The sequence below is a fragment of the Squalius cephalus genome, assembly GCF_949319135.1.
Source record: "Squalius cephalus genome assembly, chromosome: 1".
In the NCBI taxonomy this organism is placed as follows: Eukaryota; Metazoa; Chordata; class Actinopteri; order Cypriniformes; family Leuciscidae; genus Squalius; species Squalius cephalus.
Window position 1 is genome coordinate 59,405,677 of NC_137122.1, and position 13,775 is coordinate 59,419,451.

The window sequence follows — 13,775 nt, forward strand, 5'->3', positions numbered from 1 at the left end:
CTCAAATACAAATAAAGGCCTGTCTCTAATTATGGCCTCCTTCCAATAAAGGCCTGGGCCGCGATGCGCTTGAGTAAAATAAAGGCCCGGGCCTATATTTGAGGATTTACGGTAAATACTTAATGGTGTTAAGTCGTGTCCTCAAGATCATATGTTGAGTTTGATGTAGTTGTACAAAGTAATGTGTTTCTGTTGTTTGCAATGTTACAAACAACTATATTTTTTTAATATATTTTTTTAGATTGCCCATTGTCCACAGTGTCAACGTAATGACACTATTAAAACAGTGGCTCCAATCTTGCACCCCAAGGTCACTAAAGCCTGGACTGTAATAGGAATGGATTTGATGGGACCATTTCCAACCAGTCCTCAGGGGAACATTTATGTCCTCACAATGACTGACCTCTTCACCAAATGGGTTTTCGCCAAATCCCTGAAGTGTAAGACGGCAGTTGAGGTGGCTAAAGGGGTCTTACAAGCATTTAATGCATATGGACTGGTTGAAAGAATAATCACAGACCAGGGGAGAGAGTTTGTGAACCAGGTTATTATAGTTAAGAAGATTTTATTATTACATTTTCTGGCTATATGTTATAAGAATCTACCATGTCTTGCATACCTTTTTGATAACAGCTAAATGAGGACATATTTAAGGAATTGGGTGTGAAGCAGTTTGTCACGTCAGCTTACCACCCTCAGTCAAATGGACCGGATGAGAGGACTAATCAGACTATAAAGAGGTCATTGTCAAAGTACTGCAATGACATGCAGAATGACTGGGACGAAAACCTGGAGGATGTGGTACATGCCATCAACACCTCAAAGCAGGTGATTGGAACTGCTTAAAAAATAAATGATTATATGCAATTGATTATGTAAATGTAATTTGTTGAAACACTTTTTTTAGGGCTCTACAAAGTATACACCATTCTTATTTATGTTTCACCGGCACCCAATCACGCCAGAGGTTCTAAACACAAAGGTAGTATCTGAGACAGATTGCTTTGTAGCAGAGAATTCGAATATTGTAATGCCCACACGGATAGTAGAGGTGACAGCAGTACAGGAAAAGGTGATTGTCTGTAGTATGAACTATAATTAAGTAATAATTCACATTATTTAAGGTATTCTATTAAGTCTGTTTATTATACATTATTTTCATAAGGTGCGGGATCACATTGAAAAAGCACAGGGGAAGCAAAAGGTGGAGTATGAGTCCCGGAAAAGAAAAAATGTGAAATCATTTCACATCCACGAAGGAGAGGAGGTACTCAAAGCAAACAAAAGAAAAGAGGGACGCAAAGGTGGACGTTTAGAGGGGAACTGGACAGGCCCTTTTGTAGTCAAAGACATTACCGGAAAAGGAGTTGCTACACTTGCAGACAAATCAGGCAACATTCTCCGCCAGAAAACCAATGTGTCCCAACTCAAACCATTCCTGCGGCGTGACATTAACCTGAATGGTGAGAAAGGCAGTACATTACAGTAGATGGTCCACTTTTTGAAGTAAATGTTTATGGCAAATTTACAATATTACATAATATACAACCTTTTTCAGTGAATATTCATGATGACCATTATTATTACTGCCTGAAGACAGACATGGCAGGAGGTGATGCATCACGCACAGGTATGCTTTATTTGATTTGCTTTTAAAAAAGTACAATAAGTAACTTTGACAAAGATTTGTGACTGATGCTAACGTGTTTACAGAAATTGGGAAAAAAATTCAGTTTTCAGTGGATCGCTTTCACATCTTGGAGCTAGAAGAGGTAAGATGTCAAATAAATGGAAGTCTGTTATATATTATATAATATTATATATATGTAAGACAATTACAAAGCATTTTTTTTCCTAGGAAATGTATATGATAATTTTGAGTGAGGAAACCGACAGAAAGCGACCACTCATTCAGTTTCCAAGATGCCAGGCCACAGTTGAAGATTTCGAGACACTGTGTCCACAGAAGAAAAGTTTCCCATGGCTGAATGACGACGTTAGAATTTTTATTTGATAACTTTTTTGAGACATATTTGTAATAGCTCTAGTTAGTCCCGGTTTCCAGAAAACGTCCAAACAAAAAGCTACGAAAGGGCCAAATTTCATCCAAAATTTTACTGTATGCGAGTCTCTATTTGCCACAATGGAATAAATGCTTTGTGGGATCTCCATATCTCAGCTCTGGAAGGCTCTAGAGCACATGTGTCAAACTCAAGGCCCGCGGGCCTATTCCGGCCCGCCACATTATTTTATATGGCCCGCGAGAGCATATGGGTGTCTTAAAATTAGGGATCGAACTAAATTTAGGCAGCCGAAAAATTTTGGCCGAAAATAACCTTTTCGGTTTTTGACCTAAAGATACTAAAAAGCCGCCGCGCCCCTCCGTGTTCGGCGATGGTTTGACTCTGGCTCAGCGTGTTTTATGACTTTGCGTGCGAGACCTCTCCGTGTTCACAGCGCGTTCTGCTCAATGTTCCACAAGCAACCTCCGTGTGTGTGTGTGTGTTTGTGTTAAAAAATAGCTTTGTAGGACTATACTTTATTTTGACAATTGGTCAAAAAAAAAAAATATATATATATATTTTATTTTTTATTTGATTGGGACAGTGCATTTTAATGAACATAACATAAAGTACATGCATGTAAAAACGCCGGATTTTAGCCAATGGCTAATTTCCATCCGTAGTCCCACGGGCTAGGATCACACAACTCACAAAAACATTGCAGAATAAAATTTACATCTACAGTCAATTCATAAATTAGCTAAATCCTATAAACAATATTCACACAAGAATACATTCAACTTCACAAACACTCATCCATATACACATTACAACATAAAACAAAAAATGCTAAAACATACATACTAATGTGTGCAGCTTTGATTTGCCCATAGCCATTTTTTCAGCTGGACTTTAAACAAGCTATATGTAATACATTCTCTTAATTTTAGAGGAAGACTATTCCACAGGTTCCCACCCCGGACAGACAGGACCGTCTGACCGAAGGTGGTACGCCTGTGAGGTATTATCAAGTCTCCTCTAGTAGAAGCTCGTGTGGTCCTCAGAGAATTTTCTTTGGATTTAATAAAGTCCTTCAGAGGTGGCGGAGCGAGGGAGTGAAGGACCTTATATATCAGACAGGCCATTTTCAGATTAATCATATTTTGAAAATCTAGTAATCTATGTTTTTTTAGCACTTGACAGTGGTGGTGGGATAGCGGTATTTTATCTAATGTTTTTAATGCCTTTTTATATAGACTTTCTATGGTTTTAAGTGTTGTGGGGCAAGCAAGAGACCAGGTAGTCAAACAGTAATCAAAATGAGAAATAGTCATAGAATAAAAATATGTTTTAGCAGCACCCATAGTTAAATTATTTCGAATGTGCCTAAAATTTTGAAGATTAAATTTGACAACCTTTGCTACTTTTTTTACATGACTTTTGAAGCAAAGTGTTGAATCGAGGACTACCCCAAGGTATTTGAATTCTGAAACCAGGTGAAGTTCCTCTCCATTCAGGAAGACATTTGATCTGCTTACTTCAACGTGGCGTTTTGAGAAGTACATGCACACAGTTTTTCTGGTGTTCAACATGTTCAAATCTGTTAAATCTGATTCTGCTGCATAGAACTGATTGAAGAATAATATATTGATATTTTATATTATTTTAATATAGGTACCAGTATTAGCCTTTTCACCATTTGTATCACTCCGCTTGTCTGTGTTTGCGCCACTTGCATCATTAAGCCAGTAGGTGGCGACAAGTGACTATCTTTATGAGTGAACAATTGAACTTTAAACTGATTAGTGCCAAAAACATTGATTAACTCAGGAAAGAAACAAGTAGCTGAAATCAATCTTTAATGCAAATATAAATTGCTCATTTGCCTCTGGACACACAAAGATTGCACTGGTTTTTGATTGAAATGTAATATCTATGCAAAATAATCCTTGAAAGATTTCTCATTTAAGGCCGTTCCTGTTTGGAATATGTGACTGTGTATTGTCAACAATAAGCAGAAACATTCTGCATTTCCATTTTCTAGTGTGGATCATTCATTGCAACATTTATCCTCATTCTTATTTTTAAGAATCTGTTATCTTGACAAATAATTTATGCTACTGCCCACTGACATGCTAAAGCTATTGTTATCCACATTTTTTGGCCTTTAAACACCTTAAAATGCACATATGTAGGTCCGAGAAATCCTAATTTTATCGGGGGAGGGGAGCATGTCCCCGATCCCCCTAACTACCTCACATTTGAATAAGCATGACTGTGTGGTAATGTGTGCTGGTGTGGCTACAGTGCCAAGGCTGACTTTTTGAGCTAGTTTGCCCCTGCATATATACAATATACATTATTCTCTGTATCAAATCATTATTACCCAGCCCCTGATGTTTCGGGCTCATCCCCTGATGTTTTTAAAACCTAGAAACACCCCTGCAAATGCATATACAATTGTAAGAATTTAAAAATTAGGAAATTCCAGACAGTCTGTTTCGGGGGTGACCAGGCCCTGAGAGGACAAAAGGACCTCTCTGGAGATTACCATTTGAACTGGCTCTCATGCACCATCGAGACGAAAGTCTCACCTCCGAGTCATCCTAATCTACATCTCTATCCCTCTCCCCTCACTCTCTCAGATGATCACCTGAATTCACCCAAGAAAATGTATAGTTTAATGTGAATGATTAACAGAGTATTTTCATGTTTGGTATCGTTTAAAATGTCACAGTGCGACTGGTACAAATGTCTCATTTCAGATTAACTAAAACAAAAGGTAATAAGGTTTTTAAGAGTTATGGATAACTGACTTACAAAGGAAAGTGGTCTCAAGACAAATGGTCTCCCACCCCCATGAAGGTGTGATCTCTGAATGCAAATTTACTATTGTTAGCACATGTGAAAGAGGTCTGTCTATTTAATGGAGTGCAGCAGGGAGATCGGGGCCTTTTCTGTATTTCAGATCGGTCCGTGAGGCTGAGAGTGAGAGCTCTCAGCCTCATGTCTATTTCTCAAAGTTGGGTTTGCATCTTCTCTCTATTCCAGAGCATTTGATGTTTTGTATCGATTATCTTTGAATTGATTATGAAATTGGCATGATACATTTACCTGACATGATAAATTGTTACATGTGATTATTCCAACTGTTCTTGACATTGTTCATTTAATGGTTAAAAGGAATAGTCAAACATTCGCTCACTTTTAGTGAGGCACAGATATTATTAAAACCTTTCATTTATGGAGTCAGATGAATTAACGAGAGAATACATAACTAAATGTATTGTAAATTTAACCAACCAATATTTTGCACGAGTAAGGACAGAACACGTGACAACCTTCCCCGTGTATTGGCGAACCGGCAGATTGGACCAATTTCACGGGCCTTACACAATATTTGTAACTTAAATAAGTAATAATCAAATAAAGAGACAATATATTAACATTTTAAAAGTCTTACAGTTACAACTGGCCCTTTGAGGGCAGCCATAATGCTGAAGTGGCCCTCAGTGAAAATGAGTTTGACACCCCTGATCTAGAGCCTCCAATCATGCATTCATGTCTCTGTCTCAGCACCCTCTAACAGAATCCACAGTTTCGAGAATATCCAAGAAACTTTATTTTTCGACCCAAAATATCTATAAGGGGTTTTGGGTCGAAAAATAAAATTTCTCGGATATTCTCGAAACTGTGGATTATGTTAGAGGGTGCTGAGACATAGACATGAATGCATGATTGGAGACATTTTGGGACTCAGGCGAGCCCTCCATATGCGTCCAATGGCAGCTTATTTGTATGGGCGTTTGTACACGAACCTTCTATATGTTCTACTTATTTTATACAACAAAATTTTTTTGAAATCTACTATTTCTTTTAGAATCTTGACACAAGAGCTCTGTAAAGCACATGGTGGAACTGCTTTACAGGTGCACACGTTCGTTCTCTGGTGGCGATCCTTCACTATCAAGAAACATGTGGATGACAGTCACATTTCTTGTCTGAAGGTAAATGAAAATCTATGAAATAAATTTCAGGGACAGGGGACACATTTACTTAAAAATATTTTACAGGACCTTGATGAGAATGACACGATCCTTATTCCAAGAATTGTTGGTGGACAGAGCCCTGAAAAGGGAAACCACTTCATTTTGTGGGTATGTGTGGATAAAAAAAATACATTTTTACTCAACAGTTGTTCCTCTGGTTAAAGCGGTTTCTGTTTCTGTTGTAAAGGTTTTGGATGGTTTGCTGAATCGTATTCGAGTTTACGACCCCACTGGCAACTACAAGTCAATTTCTGCGATGGACCTGGCTATACTATGGTATTATGTGCTTTGTAAATGACAAAATTGTTATCTTTATTTACTAATGTACATTTATTAATTTCTTTTTTCTTTTGTACAAAAGCAATGCCTTCCGAAATACTTGGGACTTGGGAAAATGGTCTGTTGAGTACCCAGAACAGTGGAGGCTGGCTGACTCTAACAACTGTGGGGTTTTGGTTTGTACAGTAAGTTAAATAAATGCTTTTATTTTTTTTTATTACATCTACATTACTTTAACAACTGTGTTTATTGCATTAGATGGCAAGAAATGGAGGTGAGGGACAAATGGACCTCTATGAAAAACGAGGTGATACAGGGAGACGATCTATGGCATCCGAGAAGATATCACGCATCATCAATGGCAGTACGTATAAAAGGTATGTGTAAAATCTAAAATGTGTGTCCTCTTTCATATAAACCAACTTAAAAGTTTAATAAATCAAGTAGATCGATGATTTCTAAAATATAGGACAGTTGATGAGGTGGAAAAAAAAGGAATTTGTTCTCTTGTCAGTGACACTGAAATTCAGGTACATATAAGATTTTACAAAATTTTAAATGTCTAGATATTGTTTGCTGTACTAAATATTTTTTCAGGAGTTGTTCCAAGGAATTGTGAAAGGCTCACTGAAACCCATGTGGAACAAATGGTGGCAAATAAAGACTGGGAAAATGACAAAACCTTAGAGCTTTCATCCAGCCTTGTCAGCAAATGTTGAGGAACTTCTAGGACACATCGACAACATTGTGTTTGAGCAAAAGAAGGACAAAAAGCTTGAACATATCGACCTTTTAATGTGTGAACTGATTCTTGAGGTACGCATTTTATGGGATCGTGTTGATATGTACTGGAATTTTTTATATCACCAAAAAAATGTTTAATCATTTTCTCACCCTAGTATCATTTAGTAATATGTTGGGAGAAATTGATGTCTGATTTTTATATGTTTTGGTGAACTAACTCATTAAAATAACACATTAAGTAATTACTTTTTTTTTTACTCTTTTGATGTACAGATCAGCCTTATAATACTGAGACGAACGGAAGGTTTCAGTCACTTTTGGGCTGATATATCTTATCTTGTGGAGTGTGTCATTAAAAAAGCCTTTTAATGTCACAACATCCAAGGTTCAATGAGCTAACTACGTCTGCTGCGTTGCACCTTGTAGCTTGCCCATCAAAGTAAAAACAGTGAGTGATGTTCAGTAACACTAAAGACAGTGCAAGTCTACAGTTGCACGTGACGTGATGCAGCATGTTTGTGTGTTTTTGCAGAGTTCCCTCATGCCAGTCCATGACACCTAGTCCAGCCTCCTTACCTACCAGGTCACGCCCCCACCATCTAAAGGGGAAATTGACTGACTGCATCATCTAGGCCTTAGGATGGTTCCACAAAGAATTGACTGCACATACAACATGAATTTACTTCAAACTAAAGATTTGACTTTACATACAGCAAAAGACACAGCATCTATTTGTGTCTCATTAGATCTAAAAAAAAACTTTAACCTTACAGTTCATTAAATATTTTAACACAGCTAACTCAACATTAATTGTTTTTAAATCTTCACAATGTATAGCCAGAGGACTATCACAAGTATTTAGGCTTCCAAGAGTATGTCTGTTTAAAGCTGCTTTGTATTGTTGTGGATTTTAAAAAGCTCTAAAAATGTCCTAAAATGATGTGCATTTTGCTTGTAGTGTATGCAAATACTCTATCGATAATTACAGCTATGAAAAGTTTAACGAACTTACTGTCACATATGTGAAGCGAGTGCTGATTTTCTATCTTCCGAAATGGCGTCTTTACAGTCATCGACTGCTTTCGGTTTCACTGTGAGACGAGTAAAACATCCAGCAGCTCCTCGAATGGATTATTTTCACACTTCCGGGTTTGGAACGAGGAAATAATGGTGCGTTCAAGTCATCTCGTAAAGATGGTATATACCAGTTGAGCGCATATGAACGCCACCACAATGTCATAAGATTTTCTTTAAGCCAGCAGATCTCTCAAGAGGTGTGTTCGACATCGGCTGCGGCTGGATGCACCCGATCGGCGAGAGTAGCCGCGTGCAGGCGGGGGGAGGAGCTGCAAACGGAGACGTGGGCTGCGTTCCAAACCGCATACTCAATGAGTAGGTACTTAATTTCAATGAGTACTTACTTAACGAGCGCTAACAGAGTAGGTACTTTATAGCCAAATCTCTTTGAGTATGAATGCGAACCGGACATCTGCCATGTTCACGTTATCATGTGACCTACGACGCGTTATCACAAGCGCAACAGCTTAAAAGATTCGAACGGACACGTTTAATTCATCTATCCGTAAATCTTGATATTGATTAAACTTGCTCATTTTGTGGTCTTTTTGAAGAAACTGCTGCCCATTTATTTTGTGAATACATTTAGGGTTGATTTAAGTTATTTTATTTAACCCTACTAATGTGAACTACCGTTTTATCCTTAACGAAAATTTATTAAATTTATTTTTATTACGAAATCCCAAAATTGTCATCTCTTGAATATGTTGTTAATTTTTTATATACAAACATTTTCATCCACAAGCAAAAGTGGCTAACTGCTTTATTTTTTCCTCTTTTTCTTGTTGAATTTAACTGTCGTTTCATCTCTCAGGCCTATAAATAACAAAAAATGCTTTTTTAAAATGTATTATAATGAATTATTTAAGAAAATATATATTAAGATATTCAACCTTGTAGGTTCTTTTTTCCTGTGTAAAAAATCTCATATTATGTATGCAAACCCATTATATATATATATATATATATATATATATATATATATATATATATATATATATATATACAGTGCAATGCATAAGTGAATACACCCATGCTAAAGTTGACTAAAAAGAGGAATAAAAAATCATATTTTGGAAATTGAACTTAATGCCTTAATTAAAAAAATTAGGAAAAATCCAACCTTTAAGGACACCAATTTTCTTTGTGAATGAATAATGTATCGTAAATAAATAAATGTTCTTCCTTAAAATACATGGTGCATAAGTGAGTACACCCCTATGTTAAATTCCCATAGAGGCAGGCAGATTTTTATTTTTAAGTATTTTTTTTTTAGGATACTATGCATCCTGATAAAGTTCCCTTGGCCTTTGGAATTAAAATGGCCCCACATCATCACATAGCCTTCACCATACCTAGAGATTGGCATGGGGTACTTTCCATAAGATCATCTCTCAATGCAAATCAAACTAGCTTTTAGGCTAACTGAAATAAAACCATGCCAATCTCAAAAATAAAAAAAAATACTTAAATACTTTATTTATTTACGATACATTATTCATTCACAAAGAAAATTGGTGTCCTTAAAGGTTGGATTTTTCCTAATTTTTTAAATTAAGGCATTAAGTTCAATTTCCAAAATATGATTTTTTATTCCTCTTTTTAGTCAACTTTAGCATAGGTGTATTCACTTATGCATTGCACTGTATATATATATATATATATATATATATATATACTGTATATATTATGGGTTTGCATACATAATGAGATTTTTTACAGATCTCATAACATCAGTAACTCGACAGCCCTACCTAGAACGGGTTTCCTCAGCGTTTGTAATGTCTGCACAAATGGCAGCTGTGCGAAGATTTGCCTTTGGAGGAAAACTGTTGATTTTATACTCGAAAAATTTAAGTATCATTAATATTAAAAATTAATATTACCTCAGAATGAATTGCATTTCTATCCCACCCCAAAACATACAATAATAACAACGATAAATGCTGACCAATACTTAATTATATGACTTTTTACTGAAAATGATATAATTCAATAAAACAAATTGTAATGTATGTCATATGTCATAGCTATGCATGATTGAATACACTCTAGATGTGTGTATAATGAACATATCTACATTTTCTTTCAAACAATTAAATAAAATATTAATTAAATAATTATATTTTATTTACTGACAACAATGAGAAATATTAATAAATTAGTAAAAGAATGAATGAAAGTCACCATCACACAATAAACAAATGCACAAGTCAACACATGAAACAAAGCTTTATTCAAACTACAATCATGTATGTAGACTACAGGCGCTGACCCCACATCCTTCTGCCATCTCAACACAGCGGTTCCCATTCTGCGGCTTTATTCTGATGAATCAACTGACCGCCAGTCCAGAGGTGAGCCGTTCCCTTGTGCCGGAGGTTGTTGCGTGATGTGTTGTGCTTCACAATCTGAGGCAAGTGGAGTGATGGAGGGACCATCTCTAGGATTCATCTCTGTGCTCTTCATCCTCAGTGCTCACACCAGCCTGCTGACATTTCAGATCCTACAAAATGCACAAACATAACACAAAAGCAGTAATTTTAACCACACAATGTCATTTGATTTCAGTATTATTTAGAAGACAAAAACGCTTTTTTTCCACAAATGCCGCCATCATCTTCCCTTGCAGGTCCTGCTCCACCACAAAAGATCTACAGCAAATTCACAGAAATCAAGAATCAGAAAGGTGATGTAATAGCTCTGTTTGAAATTACAATAATTAAAATAAACTACAACTTAAGATTTAAATAGTTGTTATTCATTTCTGTAGTATACTCACTCAAAGCCTTCATGAGCAACTCTCCACCAGATAAACACACATCTGTTCATCTGTCCCTGTAACATCCAGACAAGATCCACGTTACCTCTGTGATTTATGAACTCAACACTACATTTACATGTTGAGGTTGTTTTACCTTTTTATCCAACATAAATGTTCCTCAATTTATCAACAGTAATGGACAAATAAAATAGATAACTTATGTTTAACGTTACTTTATAGATTTGTTCTACATAATAGCACATTCATCACTCAGATGTCTATTTCATGTTGTGATATTTCAAGATTTTCCTGTCAGATGTAAATAGACATTTAAAATAAGCGTCTTTGATGTATGGTTTGTTTATGTTAATCCACTTTAGAGACGTAACTTACGTGTCCTTACTGGAGCTGTTAGCTAACGTTATACATAATAAAACGTGTTTTTACAGCAAAATCACAACTATACTATACTGTGTAACGTCTTTACACCTTCAACAATTCAACAGTTTACTCTACAGTAGTTCAACACATGCAATTTTAACAAAAGGAACTGTGTTTACTCACATTTGAAAGCACCCGCGTCGCTGATCTCTGCGATGTTTTATAATGACGTATCCTCTCGCGTGGCCTCCTGGGATAGAAGAGTATCCATCGGATGAGCACTCAAAAATCTGTCCGGAAGCAGTAAGCCATCCGGGAACTTCTTGCCTACTCTTTTATGAATACTGATGTTTCGAACGTACTGCTTCCTTCACGTACTGTTTTCGCCTACTATATAGTAGGAAAGTAGGCATATTGGAACGCACTTAAGTCCGAATCTCGCGATAATTAGTACGTCACCCAGGTAATTCTCGCCTACTCTTTTGGATTCGTACATACTTTTTCGCTCGCCTACTCTTTTTCCCATACTAAATAGTAGGGAAGTATGCGGTTTGGAACGCAGCAGTGAAGTCGGACACTTTCTGGTTCCCGTGGTGACCACTCACGTGGTGTTTGCATACTTTACCACAGCTGAAGTGAAATAAATGCAATATTTGCCAAATAATAGATGTTTCAGAGACATTTTCATTCAATACTTTATGTACTGCTTCATACAGCGTCTGTTTGAACAAGATCAAGTTCAACATAAGCTACTATCAATGAAGTGGAGTCTATGTTTTTTAATCAGTTTTAATTTGATAAACATGACACAATAGAACATAGCAACGACATGAAAAGAGTGTTTACTGTTATAATAAACTGATTTGAGAGCTTTAGAGGAACTAAAGGTGTTCGAATAAACACGAAACACACGTGATCGTTGTCATGCAGTGAATCCGGCCAATCGTGGAACAGCTGTGTCGTCATCAGCCCTCGTGCAGCCGCTCTTGAGAAGCTGCGCTGGCTGAGTTCTCCCAGAGAATGTCTAATAGGCGGATCTTTTGTGACGTCATTGTTTATGTTTGCCGCGTTGCATCACGGGAATCGTGTGGCAGGAAACACCGCTAGATACCTGTAATTTGATTGTTTTGCACGTTTGGAGGAGGATTTAGAGAAGATGATGGTTCACTCTTGCTGTGTGGTCGATTGTACGGCTCGTTGGGGGCCTGATAAAAAGTTTTTTCGAATTCCCTCCGAAAAGGATCGCGAAAAACGAAATAAATGGTTGCGTGCAATTAACCTGGACGCTCTGAAGCCTGGATTCCTAACGTTACTGATCGAGTTTGTGAGGCTCATTTTGTTCATGGTAGGCCTAAGTCTTAGTGACTATGTATTTATAGAAGATTGAATAAAATAAAAAAATAATAAAACTGAGTCAAATCAACCGAGTCATATGTTTTCGCGTTCTGATTCAGGTGTCCCAAACCGCGATCCACAGCACCCAGACTACCGTATTTTCCGCACTATAAGCAGAGGAGCACCTTCAATGAATGGCCTATTTTATAACGGTTTTCATATATAGGGCGCACCGGGTTATAAGGCGCATAGAATAGAAGATACTGCAGTCAAACGTTTGACTGGGTTTGCGTTATGCAGTGGTCACCAACCTTTTCAAGCCTATAAGATCACATCCAAGTCCAAATGTAAACCAAGATCTTCCACTTGCAAAAAAATATGAAAAAAACAAGTAGCTAAGCTGTAAAACCTTGTTTATACTCGACGCGTCCGCATGAGCGCGAAGGTAATAAAAAAAAACTAATATCCGTCTGCTCGGGCAGATTCGGCTTAACAGCGCGCGCCTCCGCATCCGCAGATGCACGACTTTGAGCCGAATCTGCCCGAGCAGACGGATATTAGTACATCTCATCATCACCCAGTTTGCGCGTCTAAATCAGTTGTATGGTCTGGTGTTCAGTCTAAAACAAAACAGTTGCGTCAAGTATAAATGCCTCGTCTGTTTGGGGAGTTGCACGCACAGTCAGCGGAGATCTCATATGGGCTTTGAATAACTTCGATTTTGTCACCAATACAAATTTTGAGCTTCTCTCCAAACCTCCTCCGGTCTTCAGATGTTAAAGTGCTTATATATTGTGGATTTTGCCCGCTAACTCTCTTGAAAGTGCTCGTCGCGTCTTTACAGCCCGCAATACTGTTTGATTTGTTGCCACACAACCACTCGCGCATGCGTACAAAGATGTCAACAAAGATCCTCCTATTGGAAGAGAATTGGCACTCTCTGCTTACTTCCGGGTTCTGGATTGGTTGCAGTAACACGTCTCTATCCATGCGGGGGCGCTCGCGAGCGAGTGCAGAATGAATGGAGGTCTATGGCGAAATACCCCTCAAAATCCACTTTTCTCAGGATATAATTTTTTGTCTAGTAATTTGAATGTTGTATTCGAAAGGAGATGCAAAGAAATTACACATTGCTGGGTGTTA

General features: G+C 37.4%; 2 protein-coding genes and 1 long non-coding RNA gene across 2 annotated transcripts in view; 1 reads left to right on the top strand and 2 right to left on the bottom strand.

Moving 5' to 3' along the window:
• LOC307167184 (protein NLRC3-like) overlaps positions 1-8,585 on the bottom strand; it is a 162,972-nt gene extending 154,387 nt beyond the window's left edge. Inside the window, exon 1 of the mRNA XM_079886176.1 lies at positions 8,088-8,585. Within this exon, the coding sequence (XP_079742302.1) occupies positions 8,088-8,148 (61 nt within the window). The 5' untranslated portion in view covers positions 8,149-8,585. The remainder of the gene's footprint in view (positions 1-8,087) is intronic.
• LOC307169671 overlaps positions 1-13,775 on the top strand; it is a 373,130-nt gene that overhangs the window by 267,593 nt on the left and 91,762 nt on the right. The gene's annotated exons all lie outside the window — the stretch shown is intronic.
• The window catches only part of LOC307167423 (NACHT, LRR and PYD domains-containing protein 1 homolog), a 256,692-nt gene that overhangs the window by 149,978 nt on the left and 92,939 nt on the right, over positions 1-13,775 (bottom strand).